This window comes from Schistocerca piceifrons, chromosome 5 (genome assembly GCF_021461385.2).
Source record: "Schistocerca piceifrons isolate TAMUIC-IGC-003096 chromosome 5, iqSchPice1.1, whole genome shotgun sequence".
NCBI classification, from domain to species: Eukaryota; Metazoa; Arthropoda; class Insecta; order Orthoptera; family Acrididae; genus Schistocerca; species Schistocerca piceifrons.
The window spans coordinates 57,052,915-57,075,646 of NC_060142.1; the positions used below are offsets into that span (position 1 = coordinate 57,052,915).

General features: G+C 42.5%; 1 protein-coding gene across 1 annotated transcript in view; it reads left to right on the forward strand.

Annotated features, from left to right (window-relative positions):
* The window catches only part of LOC124798134 (CCR4-NOT transcription complex subunit 11), a 107,215-nt gene that overhangs the window by 2,355 nt on the left and 82,128 nt on the right, over positions 1 to 22,732 (forward strand). Inside the window, exons 4-5 of the mRNA XM_047261403.1 lie at positions 18,917 to 19,039; positions 19,118 to 19,308. Of these exons, the coding sequence (XP_047117359.1) occupies positions 18,917 to 19,039; positions 19,118 to 19,308 (314 nt within the window). The remainder of the gene's footprint in view (positions 1 to 18,916; positions 19,040 to 19,117; positions 19,309 to 22,732) is intronic.

Below are 22,732 nucleotides of genomic sequence, written 5' to 3' on the forward strand. Positions count from 1 at the left end.
ACCAGCCTACCATAAATATATGACACACAAAACACAAGAATTACCAAAAATGTGCAGAAACTATATGACAGACATCATGTCATCATCCATCTCAAAACATAGTGATACACTCATGAACTTTACTATCGTATCCGTAATTAACAAGAAAAGCAATAACAAAATTAAGCTTTTTTCTGCATAACAAACTAATCAGATCTAACAAAAATGCCATACACATAAACAATGAATAAAACAAAAACAAAAAAGAACTCTAATAACTGACTAAAAACAGTTCCACAAACCACCATTGTCGCACCAACTATCTAAACTCAAAACCATGTTAGCACGATAACAACAATAACTCAAATGAACCCAGTACCACACCTTAAACTCAGCATGTCTACATCCTCCATCAGAGGGCACATCAAATATAACACATCTGCACTCTCTGTTGATACATTTGTTCTTTTGCTGTTCATTTCCATGTATGTACTTTATTTTTGTTGGTATGTGTGTGCATTAGTATAACAAAATATTTCAAGTGTGCTACCTCCAACCATGATTGCTTTGCTTAATCACTTTACTGAATACTGAAGCTAAAAACAATAGATTATGGCCCCAGGCTACCCAGACCGCCTAGTAAATGCAGTTTGTTAAAAATTTACAAAACAGAAAATAACTAAGATAAGCAATCTGTTTGAAGACGTAATTATGGCATTAAATTCATTACTGCTCATAGAAAACGTGTCAGGAAGAGAGAACTACAATAAGAGACAATTTGCAATGAAAATGTATCTTCAACATAGAAAAGCCATGGGAATGTACCTTGGGTGAAACAACAGATAAGTTGGAAGTGAGCAATGGTAGAGCCAAAATAATAATTGCATTTGATTCAGCAATTTACGTGCACCTGCAGAACACAACCACTGTCGAAGACACCTGGAACGGATTAAAACAGGTAGTGTATATGAAGACTGAGGACTTTACAGGAAAATTGGTTTGTTGACTACACTCCTCACAAATTGACTGGAGAACTGTACACGAGAATAAATATTCAAAATAATTTCCATTTGTAATAAATTAAATACTTTGAATTTTGAAGGGAAACATGAGTGTGTAGGGTGCATTTTATTGTCAGGATTATTGGATGACTACAAACCAATGATTATGAGCTGAGAGACTACCAGTAATTGGAAACTCTATTAAAACTAAATTATTGTACCCCTCAGGGGCTCAGCATTCATTTGCTGAGTACGGGCTTGGTGACCCCGGGGTTCCTGAGCTTGGGACTGGTAAGCCCCACCATTCCTCTGTCACCATAAGCCCTGGCATACTTCAACGACCACCGTGCAGTGCAGCGGTGGAATGTTGTGTTTCAGAGAACGGGGTTCTTGACTTCACCGCCTGGACTGCGAGGAAGGTACCCACCTCTATAAAAAAAAACCTCAACCTCAAGGTGTGCTACGTGCTGATGAGGTGAATGGCTGTTGAGGTGAAACATTCTTTAGCGAGCAACCTCTGGGGCACCTGCCGCACACCAGTTGAATCAGGCATGCAGGGCTCTGCTTGGGTCGACGGTAGTTTCCCTAGCGTCTTGTGGGATTCTTATGGAACGGTCTCATGAAACTCCAATCCTGACAGGATGGGTGTACCATTAGGCAACACCTACACCCACTCCTCAAAGAGAGCTCGGTTGGTCAGTCCTCTCGAAAAGAAGTCTCTGAGTAATAGTAACAGGGCATTAGTGTGCCATAACACTTTTATTGTAATCAGGCGAAAAGGGGGAAGCTTTGAGAAGATATCCCCTTTCTATATTAACAAGGCATTGGAAGGTGTTGGTGGGTCTCTGAAAAGTGTCAAACGACTATGTAATGGAACGCTTTTGGTGGAAACTGCTAATTCCACCCAAATATCTAAGCTGCTGGGATGTAAGGCCTTAGGTGACTACCCAATTGAGGCTGAATTGCATAACACCCTTAACTATAGTAAGGGCGTGGTTACCTGCTCCGATATAATGGAGATGGACCCCGTGGAGTTGCGTGAAGAGTGGAAGAATGTGGGTGTCAAAGAGGTGCAGAATTGTACGTATGAGGAGAGTCAGTGGCAAATTGGAAAAATTGGCAATGTTTATTCTAACGTTTAGTACTCTCAAATTACTGGAATATATCCTTGCCGGCTATATCTGCCTTAAGGTTCGCCCGTTTGTTCCTAACCCCATGCGCTGCTAAAAATGTCAAAGGTTTGGCCATACCAGTATGGGATGGAATGGGAAGGCTACATGTGGCGATTGTGGAGGCTCCGCTCACAAGTCAGGGACTTCTTGTACACTTCCGCCGAAATGTGTTAACTGCTCTGGGGATCACCCAGTGTGGAGCAGAAATTGTAAGGTTTACAACGAGGAAAAGAAAATTCAAGAGTTGAAAGTACAGAGACGCATACCCTATGGTGAAGCTAAAAAGGCTTACAAAGCCGTGCAACCATTGGGTTTTGCAACTTCTTTTGCATCAGCCCTTAAAACACCAATAGCTAAGTGTGATGCCTTCACACAAACTCAGGCCACAGATTCAAGTACGATCACATGCACTTGTCCTGTACCTGTGGGGGGAAATGCTCCACTTGCAACTGATGTCGCTCGGAAGCCGTCAGCAGTAGACCTACCACCTAAGCCACATACTACTCCCCAACTTCAGAAGCCACCTAAGCCATCCCAGCAACCCAGGCAGCCTCCTCCTGTTGTCAGTAAAGAAAAACGTTTGTCCACAAGTAGTTCTAAGTCCAAGAAAGCGGTAGGTAAGCCTTCGGATCGACGAGCGCTCTCCCTTTCTAATGGCGACTATGCTCTTGAAGATATGGACTTCCAATCAGAAGAACTAGAGAACACGGAACCAGCTAACGTTCCCCCTGACCTCCTCGGTAAATCACCGCCTATGAGGAAGAAAGGAAAGAACCATCATCGCTAACCAATGGCTTCCGTAGGGACTTCTGTGTTGCAGTGGAATTTGAATGGATATCACTCGCATTTGGAAGAATTGCAGCTGCTGGTCCAGGATAAACCATTCTGCATCTGCTTACAAGAAACGCATTTTAAAGTCACAGACACACCTACATTACGGGGCTACCACATATACGGGAAAGACGATACTACAGTAGGCAGGGCTAAAGGTGGAGTGGCTATTTTTCTTGATGACAGATACCACTCCTCTGCTGTCCCCCTTGCCAAGACCATCCAAGCAATTGCTGTGAAAGTATTCTCACCGTTTACTATCACAGTGTGTTCTTTTGTACCTACCCCCCCCCCCCCCCCCCCCCGGACACTTTGGATGCAGACGCACTGGCAGATTTCTTCCAGGCACTCCCTTGCCCATTCCTTCTTGTGGTAGACTTCAATGCCCACAACGTGCTGTGGGGCTCAGCTACTACTTGCTCCAGGTAGGCTGATCGAGCGACTCGTCCATTATGAGGATATCTGCCTTTTGAATGCGGATCAAATGACTCACTTTTTCACAGCTACAGGGTCGTTTTCAGCTATTGATCTTTTTTGTTCCTCAGCTATTGCAGATTCAGTTCAGTGGGAAGGGGCTCCGCATGTACATTCTAGTGACTACTTCCCAGTGTGGATTCATCTGCCGCCTAGGACAGTGACCAGCAGGAAACCACAGCTGGATGATACAAAGGGCAAATTGGTTACAGTACAGTCGACAGGCTATTTTTGAATGAAAGGATTGTGCACAAGAATCGGTGGCCCATATCGCTCATGAGATCCAAAGGGCTGCCGCAGAGCCCGTCCCCAGGTCTAGTAACCACCTCGGACGATGGCCTGTACCATGGTGGAATGACGACTGTCGATTGGCAATCGGGGCCAGATGGACAGCTCTTCGGAACTTCAAACGATGTCCAACTACAGACAGTCTTCATGTCTGTGAGAGCACGTGCAAGGCGAGTGATCAAAGAACGGAAGAGGGCTTCCTGGAGGGAATTCACAACTTCTATTAACCGGTCCACTTCCGTGGCGCACGTTTGGGAATCAATAAGACGGATTTCAGGCAAGGTTAGTCCCCATCCCCTTACGGCCTTGTCAAATAATGGGGTCTTGGGGGGCACGCCGGAAGAGATGACTCACGTTTTCGCTGAACACTTCTTTACTCTTACTAAGTCTTCCAGACAAGCTCCTGCTGTTCAGGTATTCCATCGGACTGCAGAAATGAGGAAGCTCAATTTTTTTCTCACGTAATGAAGAAGTCTACAACCTTCCATTCTCCATGTGGGAACTGGAATCAGCTTTATCTGCAGCCAAAGACACTGCTCCAGGACCTGATGTGATCCATTATACCATGCATCGTCATCTGTGCCCTGAAGCAAAAGGTCAGCTCCTCTCTTGTTTCAATCAGACTTGGTTTGATGACTTGGAAGGAGGCAATCTTAATTCCATTCTGGAAACCAGGTAAGGACCAGAGCGCCCCTAACAGTTATTGGAGTCGCCCTTACTAGTTGTATGGGTAAGACTCTTGAATGCATGGTCAACTGCCGCCTTGTCTGGGTGCTCAAATCCTGAGGTTACCTGAGCCGCTCCCAGTGCGGTTTCAGGCACTACCCTTCCACTCTTGACAACTTAATTCTGCTGGAGACGGCAATACAGACAGGAGTCCTTCTTATGCCGAAACCATTTAGTTTGTGTGTTTTTTGACCTCGCAAAAGCATATGACACTACTTGGAGGTACAACATCTCTCTCCAACTTCACGAATGGGAACTACCTGGACGCCTGCCACTTCTGATCCAATCCTTTCTCGAGGGCAGGCGTTTTCATTATCGCATTGGAGATGTCATAGCTAATTGCTATGTTCAGGAGAATGGTGTGCCCCAGGGCAGTGTCCTCAGTGTTACATTATTTGCCATCGCTATCAATGTCATTTCCTCTGCAGTCAGGAGCCCTGTCAAGTGCTCTTTGTTTGTGGATGACTTTGCAATCTTCTACTCTTCCTCTGATCTTATGATGATGACGAGGCAGATACAACTGACCATTAGGATGCAGGGAACGGCCCAGACAACTGGTTTTCGGGTCTCACCTGAGAAGACTGTGTGTGTCAATTTTAATCGTGCTTGTCGGCGTTTTAACCAACCAGCTTACAATGGGGGACTGTATTTTACTTTCTCCAGAGACAGTGCCCTTTTTGGGTTTATTATTTGACTCAAAATTAACATGGCTTCGACACCTAAAAGACCTACGAACAAATGCCTTCCGGTTGTTGAAAGTTTTAAAATACCGTGGTGGAAAAACATGGGGAGCTGACAGGTCCCGCCTCCTACAGTTTTATAGGGCATTTGTTCGATCACACTTAGACTATAGCAGCATGGTCTATGGATCGGCCCGTCCTTCCTATCTGCAGATGTTAGATGCTGTCCATCGTGCGGGCATTCAGATATCGAATGGAGCCTTTTGGACCAGCCCAGTCCAGAGTCTGTGTGCAGAGGCTGGTGAACCACCACTCTGGATTCGGCGCTGGTGCTGAAGATCTCTGTGTCACCCCAGTTGTTGGCATTTAGTTCAGTGATCCAACCCGCCTTCGAACAACTGTTCAGGAATCGGCCCCAAGCGACCCAGCCATTTGGTATACATGCTACGGCCCGCCTCAAGGATCGGGATCTCTCGGGCATGAAAATTCACACCCAGGGATGGAACCCACTGCCGCCTTGGTGTCTTCGGAGGCCCAAAGTGATTTTAAGCTTGACGCAGTACCTGAAAAATTGTACTCCAGATATGGTTTTTACAACTTTGTTTTCATCTATTTTAAGTATGTACCGTAGTTTTATCGTTATTTATACAGATGGATCCCAGCAGGGGAATGCTCTCAGTTGTTCTGTGGTTTTCCCTGAAAGGGTTTTTAAAGTGCGTCTTCCAGAACAATTTACAAATTTTGATGCGGAGTTATATGGCATTCTAATGGCACTGGAGAGGGTTCACAGACAGCACCGTACGAGTTTTCTTGTCTGTTCTGACTCTCTTAGTGCACTGAAAGCGCTTCACCAAATGTATCCGGTAGACCCGCTGTTTCAGCTCATCCATGACTGCTTCCAGCAGCTCTAACGCCGTGACAAGAAGGTGATCTTTTGCTGGGTACCTGGCCATGTTGGGATACAGAGTAACGACATGGATGATAAAGCTGCCAAGGAAGCATGTTGGGATGGTGCTGTCCATCAATGTCCCATCCCATTGCACGCCATTATCTCATTTTCTGACAGATGCATCATGCGTCAGTGGGAGACTGAATGGTTGCAGGTGTCGGACAACAAACTGTGGTCACTCAAACCGACCACAAAAGCTTGGCGAACTTCGTGTCAGCCTCGCCGCTGGAAGGAGGTTTTGCTTACCAGACTGCACATCGGGCATACCCCTTCCACACATACCTTCCTCCTCCAGGGGGGAGGATCCACCTTTCTGTGAAGTTTGTGGTGTGCCGCTTTCAGTTTAGTGTATTGTGGCTACGTGTGTCCTGTATACTGATAATAGGGCAGCCCTTGATCTCGCCGGAGATCTGCCCACTGTCCTTGCAGATACCGATACCAGTGTTAACAGAGTGCTGAAATTTTGTTAACTATCAGACCTCATCTCTAAACTGGTGGGGAAGGGCAGCAGACTTTAGTAAATTATAAACTGCTGTGCGTGTGGGGACAGCCTTCGTCCCCACCCATGAGATTTCATGTTGATTTTTCGTCAAGGCAGTAATGAGCATGATGTCTCCAGTGCCCCCTCAACCCAACTCATCATCATCAGCACTAAATTAATGTAAGAAGTGATGTACGAAAAAAATTGCCACTCTATTCTTTGTGACACAGCCCTTAAAATGAACAAGAAGGATAACAAAAACTTTGTGCATGATTGCTCCAAGCGGCTGACATGCTATAATTGCAATACGGATGGTCATATTGCAAGAAACTGTTGCAGCAAAACCAAGGGAAGTAACAGTCTATTGAAAGGGACATCAGAGTGCAAGACATTCTTCACGACAGCAGGTAAAGCCACAAGTGATGACCAGAATATTGACTGGTGCTTCAGCATATGTCTGAACTCCCATGTGAGAGGAATTCATGTGGATCAATGCTAACTTTACAAGTCATAGTGGCAAATAATGAGAATTTAACTATTGAAAGAAATGGTGACACACACACACACACACACACACACACACACACACACACTGATGTGGTAGGAAAAAAAGAAAGTAACATTTGTTACTAACAGTGTGATGAGGAGACTCAGTATAACTGTCAGGAATTTGAAGAATTGCATTTTTGTCGTCAGCTGTGCAAATTTATTATTTATTTTCTACCAGTTTCAGTCATTGTGACAATTTTCACAGGAAGAAAAAAAAAATCTGTATATTAGATGAATGTGCAGTTCAGCTTTTGTTTGTATAAAGTGAAAACTAACAGTCACAAAATGTTTACAGGACCATATTCAGTAGGCCATAGTTTAAATATCTGCTGGGAATTGTCTTCACTATGATTAAACAGAACTATCATTAAGGTGATAACACAAGGACTGTGAAGATGGTCGCTACAATGGAAAACAATAGAAAATAAATAATTATGTACAGATGATGGGAACCTACAATTCTTCAAAGTAATGTATGTTCTTTATGCGCTATAGTTGATTACGAATATACTTTTTGTACATAAGATAGTGGGAAAGAGACATTCCATCACCTTTGATAAATGAGGTTGTCACAATTATGATAAGCAAAAGACTCTATTTGTGACTGCGATGCTTGATAATGGCATGCTGAATTGGAACAACCAGGATAATTGTTTAGTTAAAGCCAAACCTGAATTAAGTGACACAATGTTGGGCATTGGAGATTAGGTTATTTAAGCCCCGACAGAATGGAAGCTTTGCAGTAAGTGTGACCAGTGGCATTAATTGTGGGGGAGCTATTGATTCTGTACATGTTAGGTGCTTGGAAAGTAAAAAGACAAAATTACTTTTCCAACATTGTCAGTCAGAGCAAATGGTATCCTTCAAATAATACATTCTGACTTCAGGTTACCTTCCATTAGGATTGTGGGTGCACTCGGTGACATCTGATTTATAAATTATAGAGCACAGCAATCAGTCATCCTTTTTTGCAGGTTTTATTTGGCATAGCCAGATTTCGGCTAGTGCCTAGCCATTATCACTGCGCTACTTTATGGTCTCAGTGCACGTAGTTCCCTGTTGTTCAGGCGTCAGTCACAGTTCTTTGAATACTACTTTGAATATTCAAAGGACTGTGACTGACACCCAAATAACAAGGAACTTACATGAATTGAGACTGTAAAGTAGTGCATTCATAATAGCTAGGTACTAGCCGAAATCTGGATTTGCCAAATAAAACCTGCAAAAAAGGACACTGACTGCTGTGCTCTATAATTTATAAAACATTCTGACTTGTGCAGATTGATGCACACAAGATCAGTTGGAGGTGCTAGATATTTCTTGGCACTGTTATATGATTATCTAAGGAAGATCTTTTTGTACACACTGACGAAATCAAGTACCAGAAACGATTGGAAATTTCAAGAAGCTAGTGGACGATGAAAACATTAGTATGATTAGTGCCTTGTACACAGACAATGGGAAGGAGTAACAGAAAAGTATAACAGGACATTGGTAGAAAAAGGCAAATGCTTATTATTATGGGAAGGAGTAACAGAAAAGTATAACAGGACATCGGTAGAAAAAGGCAGATGCTTATTATTTGATGCTGGCTTGCCAAAAGCATGCTGGGGGAAGGGAGGACGGGGCTGTATCTACAGATATTTACTTCATTAATAGATCAGCTTCAAAATCTTTAAAAGACATGAAACCAGAAAAAGCATTCACCGGAAAAAAATCAAATATTCAGCATTTAAGAATATTTGGCGCAAGACCTTTCATCTACCTATTTAAGCAAGCAGGCATAAATGGGATAAGAACAACATAGAATGCATACATGTAGGATATTGTGAACAGAGTGAGGCATAACAGTTATTCCAACCCAAACAGTTAGTAAAGATGAGAGATTTAATATTTAAAGAAAATACTGTTCAGAAGAATGATGATATAATAGTGTGTACAAAGTATCAGGAGCCAGACATTATTTCCAAAATTAATCAAGATGAATCGGAAATAGTTCATCCTAAGCCTATTACTGATGAGAATAAGACGTATATTACCCAATCAAAGGAGCTCAGAAGACTCAAATGCAAATAAAAATTCTGCATCCTCACAGCTAAGTCAAACACTCGGAAGAGAGTCAAAAATTCCAAAACCAATAAGGATTAATGATTATGTGACCTATATAATATTGTGTATTTAAACCGGGAACCTAGAAACGACGGAGAGCCTTTGTCCCGGTGTAGCCCCCAGTGGTTCACAACCCCACAACAGGCCACAGCAGTCCACACAGAACCCAAGAACCCAAGGTTATTGTGTGGTTTGGCCCCCAGTGGTGACACAGAACCCAAGGTTATTGTGTGGTTTGGCCCCCAGTGGTGATATGTCATCATATTTGTTAATGATGGTTATCATTCCTCACCTCTCTTCCTACACGTCCCAGTTGGGCAGAATTTATTCAAATGACAAATAATGAATAAGGATAACAATTATTATTCATGTCAACAACAAATAAAAATATTTATTTGATCATTCATTTTTGTAAGTAAAACTATTTGTCAACTGTGAATAAAAGGGGTTACAAATAATAGATGAATACGAATGCCAAAGACATTGATTGCTCTTTGTCACTTATAAAACACATGTACTATCTGTTGCTTTGTTTTCAGAACAACATTTTTTTACAGATATCTTCAGAAAGTTTATTTGATTTTGGGAGATTTTCCATTATAGCATATTTAAAAAATATATGTTTTATGCATAGAGATTAGCAGTGTGTTTTCTCTTGAAAATTGTTATTGTTTCAGGGTAATGAATAAGACTTTTAAGGGGGGGGGGGGGGGAGAGAGAGAGAGAGAGAGAGAGAGAGAGAGAGAGAGAGAGAGAGAGAGTGAGTGTTAGCAGGGGGGGGGGGGGGGGCTGTTAGGAAATCATCAAATCCTCTCTAATTTTTGGCAAATAGCTTCCTTGTGGTTCCATATCAGCTTCGTCCTGCATATCCCATTCCAGATTAAAAAATAAGTCTCCTTATTGTATCACAGTTTGAAGTGAAACTAGTCCTCCATTGTCTTTAGAATTTCTTTGTCAGTTATAAATCTGTATATAACTGTAAGCCTCCCTTCATTATGAACAGCAATACAGGCTAACTGTTGGGTTTTTAAATGGTGTCGATGCCCGCTGCAATAGTAACTGTTGCAATAGTTGAATGATTACCATTTGGTGTAGAAAGGCAAAAAAAGTTTTCAAAACATCTGTTGACAATTCCTCAGTGGTAAATTGCCAGCATGCTGCAATATTATAAGCTCTTTCATGTGTTCAAACTCATTGTCTCTTACAAAATTTTTCAATCCCAAAGTTCTGTGTAACTGCAAAGACATGTCATATCAAAAAATATTCCATTTTGTAATGCAAAGCTAACTCAAAGTTGATCCTAGAAGACATTATTTATAATGGCTTTGAATGTCTAGCATCATTCCACAAAGAATTATATTTTTGTGTGAACTTGTGATTCACTTCAGCTAATGCCATTTAAGAGACTTCAATATCTTTTCATGTTGGTACCAACCACAGAGTCCTTGCTATGTTCACTAATTTTCTAGCAGTACAAACATGAACTGCATTCTCATCTTTGTGTAATTATGCGGAGTGCTTAGGGGGAGACAAAGAAGGAGGTGCCGGCAAGTGCAGAGTCAGCTGAATTGGATCGTGTTGGTGGTTTAACTGCTAAAGCCATATGCCTATGAGTTACATTTCTCACTCCATAAAGCTTTGCTGAACTGAAGACTGGTCTGAGCACTGCAGTGCGTTGGTTTATTGGAAGTTGTATGCCTTTGCCTTCCTCTGACATTTGAACCAACTTATGAGCCCATTGTAGAGGACCTGTAGTTTAATGTGTACTCAGAAATATGGTGCAGTGACTTCTCCTCTTCATCCCATTGTTAGAGGTGAAAGGAACAATGGGTGACAGAAAAAATCCTAGAACCAGTTGGGGTCCGAACCTCAGACCTTTGGCTGTGTAGTCTGGAACTAACCCACTTCTTTTCTTTTTTAATTAACTCACTGAAGCACCAAAGTACATTCATTATTAAAATTTGTATCAGACAGAAACTGTGCTGAGGCAAAGGAACAAACATGGATTATATGGACACTGTTCTCTTTGAGTACTAACCAAAGAAAAGGCTGTGGTATATTTCATTGTAAAGTTCCAAATGATAAATAACAAATAATTATTTTTATTTGCAGGGAGGAACAATCCCTTTATCTGCAAATATTTTCTTTTTGTGTTATCTAATTATTCGAATAATGCACAGTATCTTACATTTCATTGCTGCGATACTGCATGTGCTGTAAAAATATGTTGATACATTTCCAGTATCTGCCATCTAGTGATGTACTAGGTACCCACACTCTCGACAACCTTGTCATACAGACCTTCCAACCAATTTTCCTTTGTAGAAACTTTATTGCACACAATGTACTTTGGGATTTTGCCATCATGTTTCCTCAGGACTAAGGTGTTGGTAACCTTATAGAAAGAGAAATATGTTTTCTGAACATGGAGCAGGGCATGCACTTCATCAGTGCTATTGGGTTGTTACACAACATGAATTTCTCCACATGCTCTCGAGCCCTTACCAACACTGCTTGCTGGGATATCGTACAAGATTTGCATTCTACTGACTGCTTCCTGGTCTGGTTGTACCTTGTAGATTGAGCAGTGCCTGAAAGGAAGGCACAAAAAACCTTTCAATCAGCTAAGTGCCAAAGTAAAGAAAGCAAAAAGAGATAGTGGCAGGAATTCCTTAGCTCTAGAAATTGTTCTATGATGTCATCGTTAGTATGGGAGACCATCAAGGGGAATTCTGGCTGAGATTGAAAGTGTCTGTTTACTGGTGTAATCAGCAGTATGCTCAGGAGATGTAGTCCAGGCAGTGGTAAACCATTTTACAGAATTGATCATTACCACTAGTGTGTGAATCCAGGCTTTTATCATCTTTTTTATTATGAGGAGCATTTGGAACATTCTTTCTAACAATAAGGAACTTGGCAACTACCTCTTCTCAATGTAGAAGTTGGATTCAGCATTGTCCGTGGCACAAGACATACCATCTGTGTACAAGATGGTGCATTATTAGGTGTTGCAGCGTCTTAAAAGAAATGCAGGAGGAGATCCTTTCATGTCATGTTCAACCACATGTGGCAAATCTGACATAGTATTGCCTTCATAGGATCTTTGAGAAAGAGCTTGGAGCATTTGGTGAACAGTTGTCATGTCTGGGTTCTCAGGGCCAAGTAACTACTTAATCTCTCCCGTAGTGGATTCTGGAATTGTCATGCAACCATTGATAACTGTCCCCACTGAAGGCAACTGTACATCTTGTGCTAGATGAGCAACATCTCAAAGGAGTCTTCTTTTGACCATGAGAAAGCTTACACTTACAACATTCTCACACAGTTACATCAGTGGTGTTTCTGGAGATGAGTGCTCATCTTTTTACAGCCTTTCCAGTTACAGCACTATTTCAGATATCAATTTGGGAAAGTCCTATCAGACTAGCTTGAGTAGGAGAAATATTTTCCCTAAGGCGGTATGTTATCACCCTGTTTGCTGTTCCTGTTAACAGGCACAAACTGGGTGGGGTTCCTGCGCCTCTTATATAAAACTGTCTTGGTTCCTGCATCTAAGAGAATTAAAAACAAGAGCTATCAAAGCTTTTGATACTGGGAAGCATTTGAATGGGAAGAACTGGGGTGCAGTCAGATCTTGCTTGTTGCAATTGTATAAGAGCTTTTTGTGTTCTCAGTTATATTATGGTTGCATGGTCTATTGGTCAGCATGACCAATGTACCTGAAAACCCTGGTCTTCATAAAGTGGGCAGTCATTATCCAATTGCTCAAGGTATATGGCTAAACAAGCATTGAAGGTCCAGTCATTTTTGTTAACAGTGGCTAACATCCATGCAAATGTGGAACAGATATACAAAAATTGCCCACGAGAACAAAACCATCCAGTACACAAGCCAAACAGCACTTGACAGGTCTAAGTGAGTCTCTGACAAACATACAGGGGCATGTTTGGAGCAAAACACTGTTCTGATTGTTGATGAAGCCCAGCATAATTTTAGGTCATAGGATTGCAACAAATTGATCTATCAAGATTTGTGTTTATGAACCAATTTTTTGCCATTTTTGAATGAGCACCTTGATTTTAACCTAGTATACCCTGATGGGCACAAACAGGAGGATGCTACAGGTTATTCTAGTGTTTCTCCTGACCATGTTCTCAAAATCTCATGTCTACCCAGTAAGTTCAATGTATTTAATGTTGAACTCTATGCGATTCTGGAAGCTGCGGATCAGATGTGATATGATAAGAGGCTGAAATTCCTGATCTGCTCCAATTCACTTGGTCCTCTGCAGACTGCCCAGCAAATGTTCCCAGCAGATAAGACAGTCCATGATATCCAGGACACCCTTCTCGAATTGTAAAGACAGGGTAAGAATGGTTCATTGTGGTGGGCACCAGAACATGGGTGAATGAACAGCATAAGGCTCATTCTCCATCTCTTGGGCAAGGACACCTTCCTGGGTGTGTTTTCCACCATGCCCTATGCAGTGTCGCTATCTGTCTAGACAATGACCATGAACTTCTTTGCAACTGATATCCAGCATGGTAGCCAGTCCGTTTGTGATGGGGCCGCCATGTACCCTGTTGGTTGTAGCCCCCTGACCTCACAGGGATCGCTCTGCTGATGCATGCGCCGTTAACTCCCCACGTATGCCAAGGGGTAGATGCCCATCGCCCTGGGGCATCGGTACTCCCAGCAATGGCCATCCTGCCAGATGACCTTTGCTGCAGCTGGGTGGCACCCATTGGGAGGGCCCCTGGTTGGAGTGGGTGGCATCAGGGCACATGACACGCAATGAAGAATAGTCCATCATCTCTTGCTGGTGGTGAACCACCAGCAATCTCTATGTGTTCACGAGCTCAATTCAACGCACAGAAGTATGATCCCCAATCGTTTCCTCCCTACCCCCACCATGGGAGGAATGTCAGGCTAAGGATGGCAGTGGATCTTTATTCACCCTGATACTTCGTATGTTGAGAGCTGATGGAGAATTTTTCTTGACGATGACACCTCAGTTTTTTGTTGAACATTTAGATGACAAGTTTAGGGAGGTGGAGGGATTGTCTGAAATGAGATCTGGGTCAGTCTTGACAAAACAGCATCCTCTGCCCAGTCACGGACTTGACTCGCTTGTAACAAGTTGGGGATGTTTCTGTAACCATCATGCCCCATAAGAGCATAAATGTGGTCCAGGGTATCATATTTCACAGGGACCTTATTTTGCAGTCTGATGATGAGCTGCGCGCCAATTTAGAGTGGCAAGGTGTACATTTTGTCAGGCATGTCCACCGGGGTCCGAGGGATAATAAGGTTGACACTGGTGCCTTCATCTTGGCCTTCGAGGGTAATACATTGCCCGAGAAGATCAAGGTGATGGTCTACTGCTGTGATGTAAAGCCCTGTATCCCTCCCTTGATATGGTGCTTTAAGTGCTGGAAGTTCGGCCATATGTCTTCCCACTGTACTTCCAGTGTCACATGTCGAAATTGCGGACACTCATCACATCCCAATACTCCATGTGCCCCACCTCCCATCTGTGTCAACTGCGGAGAGCACTGTTCGCCTTGCTCGCCAGACTGCAGGATTCTCCAGAAAGAAAGGAAAATCATGGAGTTCAAGGCCCTGGACTGACTTACCTACACTTGAGGCTAAGAGAAAATTTGACCACCTACTTCCTGTACATATGACATCGTCTTATGCCGCCGCTACAACAGTTGTGGAACCATCAGCTCTGCCAACCCCAGTCACCTCTCACAGCAGGAAGACTACATCTGCCCCTTTGATGGTGGGGGCATTTCCCTCCCTGTTGCTCCCGCACCACCTACTTCGGGAGCAACAAACCCCCCCCCCCCCCCTCCCACAACCATCGGGGATGCCCATCCCCACTTCTAAGCCGGTGAAGCGTAAGTCTTCATTGGCTTCTCTCTCTAAGAAGGGTCCCCGGGTTACTCCCTTCCCAGGTTTCTGCTAGTGGAAAAAAAGACACCCACCAGTGGCTGAAGAGCTCAAAAGCAGCTGTTCGTAGGGCATCGCGATCATCCTCAGTCCCAGAGACTGAGCGAGTGAAGTCCTCCCAATGAGGGTAACCCAAGGAGCAGCAAGAGAAATCCAGAAAGAAGACCCCTAAGACCAAGGAAATTGCGGTGGCACCCACCCCACCACTACCCACAAGCTCTGCGTCTGAGGATGGGCTGGAGATTCTGGCATCCCTCGGATACAATGGATATAGACTACTCAGGCAATAAGTAGGTGGCAGCAGGTGACCCTGAGATGTGAACTGCCTGTTGAATGTTCCATGCCTTCTCAGTCTCATGATGATGTCATCCTCCAGTGGAATTGCAGTTTTTTCCACCATCTGGCTGAACTACGGCAACTGTTAAGCTTTACACCTGCTATCTGCATTGCCCTCCAGGAAACCTGGTTCCCGGCAGTGTGGACCCCTGCCCTCCACAGCTATAAGGGATATTACAGGAACCGTGGTGACTATAATCAAGTGTCAGGTGGAGTTTGTGTTTATGTCCTAAACTCAGTCTGTAGTGAACCTGTGCCCCTTCAAACCCCTCTTGAATCTGTGGCAGTCAGAATAAGGACGACACAGGAAATAACTGTCTGCAGTGTATATCTTCCTCCAGATGGTGCAGTACCCCTTAATGTATTAGCCGCATTGATTCATCAACTCCCTAAACCTTTACTTTTGGGAGATTTTAACGCCCATAACTCCTTGTGGCGTGGCACTGTGCTTACTGGCTGAGGCAGATATGTCAAAACTTTACTGTCTCAGTTCAACCTTTACCTCTTAAATACTGGGGTAGCCTCACATTTCAGTGTGGCTCGTGGTAGTTACTCGGCCATTGATTTATCAGTTTGCAGCCCAGAACTTTCCCATCTATCCACTGGAGAGCACATGACGACCTGTGTGGTAGTGACCACTTCCCCCATCCTCCTGTCACTGCCCCAGTGTCAGGTCCGTGGATGTCTGCCCAGATGGGCTTTAAACAAGGCGGTCTGGGAAACTTTCACCTCTGCTGTCACTGTTGAATCTCCCCCACACGGTGACATCGATGTGATGGTTGAGTGGGTGACTACAACAATTGTTTCTGCAGCAGAAAGTGCGATCCCATGCTCTTTAGGGTGCCCAAGGCGTAAGGCAGTCCCTTGGTGGTCGCCGGAACTCATTGAAGCAATTAAGGAGCGTCAGTGGCATAAGTAGCACCCTTCCCTGGAGAAGAGCATTGCTCTAGTTTGGATCTTCTCTATCTCCTCTGCCAGTTCTATCTGGTAAGAATTGCATACTAGCGAGCCATATTAAAGTATTGGCCGACCGATGGTTTTGTAAGCTACCTCCTTTGTTGATGGACTAAATTTCCTGAGGCTTCTTGCAATGAACCTCAGTCTGGCATATGCCTTTCTTGCGATTAGTTTTATATGGTCATTCCACTTTAAACCACTCTCTATGCATACTCCTAGATGTTTTATGGAAGAGACTGCTTCCATTGGTTGATCTGCAATCGTGTAATCATAAAGTAATGGGTCTTTCTTTCTATGTATACAGAATGTATTACATTTGTTTATGTTGAGGCTAAATTACCTCTCCCTGCACCAAGCACTGAACCTTGGCAGGTCTTGTGGTGAACCCGAAGTCTTCCACTGTGAAGACTGCACTTTGGTTTCAGGATCATATCCATATACCCATGATTCGTGACCTGTAATTACCATATTTAACAAATGTGGGTCATTTTTAGTTTGATTAATCAGTTCTTGGCACACTTCAAGTCAGTATTGTCTCTGGTCACTTGACAAAACTTTTGGAATGAATTTTGTGGACACTAGATGCATGCTCAGATCGTCAGTTAAAATTGACAGAACAGCATAGAAACTTAAATTAAGTTCATTAGCCATCTCCCTAATTGTAAGTCTACGATCAGAGCACACTAAGTCACGAAATTTCACATTTTCATTCGTTTTTGAAGTGGAAGGTTGGCTGGACCGTGGTACATCTTCAAGTAATTCGCGGCCATTTTTAAATCTATTGAACCAGACAAAAGCATTTGACTGGCTCATACAGTAATCTCCAAAAGCTGTTTTTAATAGTTCGTAAGCCTCAGAAGCTGATTTCCTGGTTTTAAAACAAAATTTTACACAATCTCGTTGTTCCGTTTCTCGCCCATTTTCACGCAGACAGAATCCGGCAACAAACCCTAAAAGACCCGCACACAGCCAGCTGCCACAACTAACTGAATAAAGGAAATGCAGTTTCCTGTCAGAGAACATTCACTCCACACCCTCCATGTTCATGCTAGTAAGCAGTAGCGGATCCATTCTTAAAACTTTCCAGTCACACCTCATATATGCATAGCGCTGCCACCTGTTGGAACTCCATGACACTATAGGAACTGAAGCAGGAATGATGTCCCACAACCTTCAACTGAAATTGTCCGAGAAAAAAAGTGTTGCGTTACTTATTGAACGCTCCTCATACATATATTCCACTGAGAGGGAAGACAGTCAATGCCTTCATGGAAAAATGTTTACAGAAGCCTCTAAAACTGTGATTGAACCCAGACATCACCTCTTCATCCAAAGCAAATAAATGGTCATGAATGTATTTCTTCAAGGCTCCAAAAATATGAAAATCTCACTGGGAGGGACTGGGACTGTACAGAGTAGGTGTAGTGCTTGCTAGCAAAATATCTGCAGCACAGTCAAACAACTTTGGCAATGTGTGTGTGTATGGGGGGGGGGGGGGGGTATTTTATTGTCATGTTCTTTTGATTATACTACAGAGATTTTGCTAGGAATTCCTTACACATGCTCCATACAGTCGTGATATTTCCCCATGTGATATCCATATTTTCGGAGCCTTGAAGAAAGACATTAGTAGTCACTGACATTGATTTGATTCAAATGAAGAGTTGCTCATCTGGGTAAAATCCCAGTTCCATAGGCAACCAAAAACATTTTCCATGGAGGCATTGACCTTGGGTAAATGTATTAACAATTGTGGCAATTACTTTAACATAATAAACAGTTTACTTACTTTCTCTCCATGTGTCTTTATTTTCATTTGACTGCCTCTTATACATTTTGCAGCTCTGGAAAAAGAAGAAAATAGTCAGCTTGTGGTTCCATCTTACCAGTATGCTTCAGTAACAAAAAGGAAAAACAAACCACTTTCTCAGTATTTGATACAAACATAGATAGAAGTGTTTATGACAGCATGTACTGCAAATGGTGAAATATTCTGAATTAGTTACTGTGGGTAGTGCGGTGACAAGGCTTGTCGGCAAGTGTATGTAAATTGATGATCAGATATATATAAATTGTTGATCCAGATATTGATTTAATTGTGAATGTGAGGACAGATCCATACTCATCAAATATGAGAGGCTCTAACAAACAGACATGCTCATAAGAAAGTAAGATATCTTGCTAAGCTTTAGAACAAAGTCCTCCTTGAGAGTGATCTCCGTGCCTTCCTGCCTCACTCGCCCACATTGGGCTCATTGGGACTGGATTGCTGAGAGACAACAACAGATGTGTGTAGCTTCTCCTATTTGGTGAATAGTGCTCAAGCTTCAGTTGCGTAGTTATACATATTTCTGAATTTTTCTTCTAGAAAGTCCTTGCACACATGGAACTGTTTACATGGCATAGTCAGTGTCTTTCTTTTTCCCTAGCATCCCCCAGATGAAGTCAGCAAACTCACAACTAGGAAACTTGAATATGCTGGACAGTTACCACGACTTCTTCAAGTAGAGAAGAACTTCTTGATGCATCTGATCACGAATCCCACAAAAGAGGTTAGTAAGAAATGTGCTTCTGCCATGAGAGAAATTTACATAACTGCAAGTCTCACTAAATGTCTTTTTTGCTTACAGGTATTGAAAAAGACTCCAAACCAAATATTAAACAGTGATCTGGCAAATACACATCCTAATGTAGATATCACTGGCATTCAGCTGGCACTTGCTGAGCGGCAGTCTGAGTTGCCTCTTACTTGTAGAAGTGGGATTCCTGTAATTCTCCCTGATGGTGATAATAGGTCAGAGCCAAGAATGGGCCTGATGAGGTAAACAGCTGTTTTTCTTCATGTGAGGAGTACATACTTCAGTGTAGGAGACAGATCTATGTTGTGCTAGTGAAGTACACAGGAAAAAAACTAAAATTTCATAAATATTACACTAATAATTTGATCACAAATGGAGAGACTGAAAGCAGTTGAAACTTGGTTACAATTGTCAGATGAGGGACAAAATGAGAGGTACTAGGAAAAGACAGATTAATGATATCTGAAGATATTGAACAGTAATGTATTTAGCTGTGGAGGGGCAGTAGATAGGGTAAACTGTAGAAGTGAAAGTGTGGTACACATTTTGTGCACAGAAAGAAAAATGATGACTGTCATAAATTACAGATAAATGAGGTGATAATCAAAATAGGGGGAGAGGGGGGGGTAAGGTATTTTAGCAATTTTTATAGAGATGAAGATATGTCAGAATACTGTGTAAAATTATTGGAGGAGCTATGTCATATTTGTAAATCTATGCACAGTTTGTTTATCTGAAAAGTTTTCTTTATTTATGAAATCACTTATGGATCCATTGGTCATGCCTCCTATTCTTTCCCTTTGTTTGTTTGTTTGTTTGTGTGTGTGTGTGTGTGTGTGTGTGTGTGTGTGTGTGTGTGTGTGTGTGTGTGTGTGTGTGTGTGTGTGTGTGTGTGTGTATCCTTTTAAAGAGCACGGCCAATTTCCTTCCCCACCCAAACTTGAACTCCATCTCTAATGATCTCATTGTCAACAAGACATTAAATCCTAATCTTCCTTCCTTCTTCCCTTCACACACAGCACTGTCAAATATGGAACTTGAATATGGCGTTGAAGCAAGTCCCAGAACTGAGCAAACATCAATCTTTCAGTAACATGGCTTCACCTAGCATTTATTCAAATTTCCATTTGGAGCAAGCACCTACCAATGCTAGATGAATGCAGTACTGCCGTACGTTAATTGAATACACCTGTTAACTTTTCCTAAGAATAGCTAGAATTTTGATAAGAGTTGAAGAGATTCTTCAAAGAGAAAGTCAGTTGCTTATCTGATGCAGTTATCTTGACATATAGTCAAAATACAATGTTGTGGTTGATGTTAATGGGCAGGGTAATTCAGTAGAGACCTGTGACCAACTACACTGCCTGACATTTGTTAAGAACAATGGTATTGCATTGTGCTTTTTTAAAAGGGAGTATTGGAACATAAAAATGACCATTAGAATATCTAGACAATATGACAATTTTGTATACAGTCTATGAACTCTTGCTGGAGCACTGATTGGGGAGGGGGGAGATACAGTGAAGAAAGTTCCATTCTCTACAAAGAGTGCTGTAGGCAGAGATTCAAGGTTCACACTGAAGTTAAAAGTCTGACCAAAGTGCAGTTCATTCCATTCACATTATGCCTTCACTCTCCAGTGTGTTATTAACATGGGAAATGCTGTGGGGGCAATAGTTGTTACTTATGAAAATTATGTCAGAGCTTGTTGCACAGCATAAATGATTGACATGTGCCTTTAATATAGTAGGAAAATGCCATTCCCCTGTGAATGCTATAAGCTATGATGATCTCACAATGATCATGATGCTTTTCATGTTCTAAAGTATTGTCATCTTCCAAATTTGCCATGGTAAGATGTTAGACATTTTAGCTATACCAATAAGTAAGGGAAGGAAGAAATTTTACTGACTAACATTTTCTCAACTTCAAGCTCATTAACCATTGCGCACTATCACAAACTAGGCAAATAGAAGATTGCCATTGGCCATCACAGCAGCTACATGAAGTGATTTAGAGAAAACAGTATACTGCCTAGTGGTTAAAAATGCTTTTTACATTAAACTGCCATTGACATGAGAACCCTTAGCATGATTCTCTCCCAGTTGCCCCAGTCATGATGTTCAGTACACCATGCTTTCTAATCTGGAAAAGCAGTGGCGACAGAAAGTCAGTAGATTCCACCCAGTGACTGAAGTGGTTTCCAGGTAACAGTGGGTTCCTGAGACACAAGAAAGTCTACACCAATTTGTACAGGGACAGTAAACCCATTTCCATGCAGTTAGACTCTCTCTTCCATCCCAGTACACTTTGACAGAAATAATTTTCTCTGAAAATAGCTCTCTTAAGCTGAGAATACACTTTTTTTTTGTCATTTCGTTGCAAATTTCAGCCATTTAAAGTTAATCACTTTATCTTCAGTGACCATTATGACTTTCATAATGCCTTGTAGTCATCATCAAACAGAATTAACTGATGGCAACATTATGAAAAGGATAAATTGCTTCTCACCATATAAAGGAGGCTTTGAGTCACAGACAGGCCTGACAAAAAGACTGTTGTATGATTGAGCTTTTGACCAAAAGGTGTTCTTCTAAAGTAGAAAACACACACACACACACACACACACACACACACACACACACACACACACACAAAAAATCAGAATTCATACATACATTACCACTGTCGTGCTGAGGTGGCCAGAGTTAGTGTATTGTGTGTGTGTGTGTGTGTGTGTGTGTGTGTGTGTGTGTGTGTGTAGAAAAATGTGCTTGGGGGGAAGGGGGGGGGGGGGGGGCGGGACCAAGCCGGAGTCTTGCATGTGGGGTGGGTGGCAAATACCTGTGGCAGGACTGACTACTCAAAAGTCTAAATGAGTGGAAGTCAGGATGCCAAAGATGGGTCACTTAATTTGAGAAAGTTATTCTGGGGCCCCTCTCCTGGGAATGTACTACAATTGTATCCCTAACCAGTGAGTCGACACATGACTCTTTGCACTTAGCATTGGAACACAGAAAATGTCAATCCCAGGTAAGTTACTGTAGTGGAAGTGACCACTCCCAGTAGGACTGTCTGTTTCATTTATGATAATTAAAAGTGTATGCCCCCTTGGGTGCCACTTGAACTTGAGACTCAAAATATTCCAACAAGCACATTTTCACATGTTCATAGATTAAGCCATATAGTTCTACTTCTGGATTTAACTGCTGCAAGAAGCAACAGACATTAATTAGCCCCTGCATAAGCCAACAGAGAAGCAGCTTGCTGGGTATCCCCTGAGTGTCCAGGGACAATGAAATGCTGTTCTACATGGGCAGTGTGGATGGCCTATGGTTCTGCTTTCCTGATGAATGCTGGGAACGGCAGTAGCGACACCCTTTTCCGTGGAGTTGATGCAAGACAATCAATTGGAAACCTCAGGTGATATTGTTGAGGCCAACATTGATCCCTGCACCTGTTCCATGTTTTGCAAAAGCAATAGTGCTTGGATAATCACGTTTTAGTGGCTGTGAACATACTAAAACAGAAATCTAATGTAAGCAAACCAGTTACGTGGGAAAAAACATAGAAGTGCTAGTACATGGGGTGCAGCATTTGAGTTCAGCTGAAGTGGTCCGCAGAAGAACTTACACTCGGGAAGACAACAAACAATAGGTTTACTAA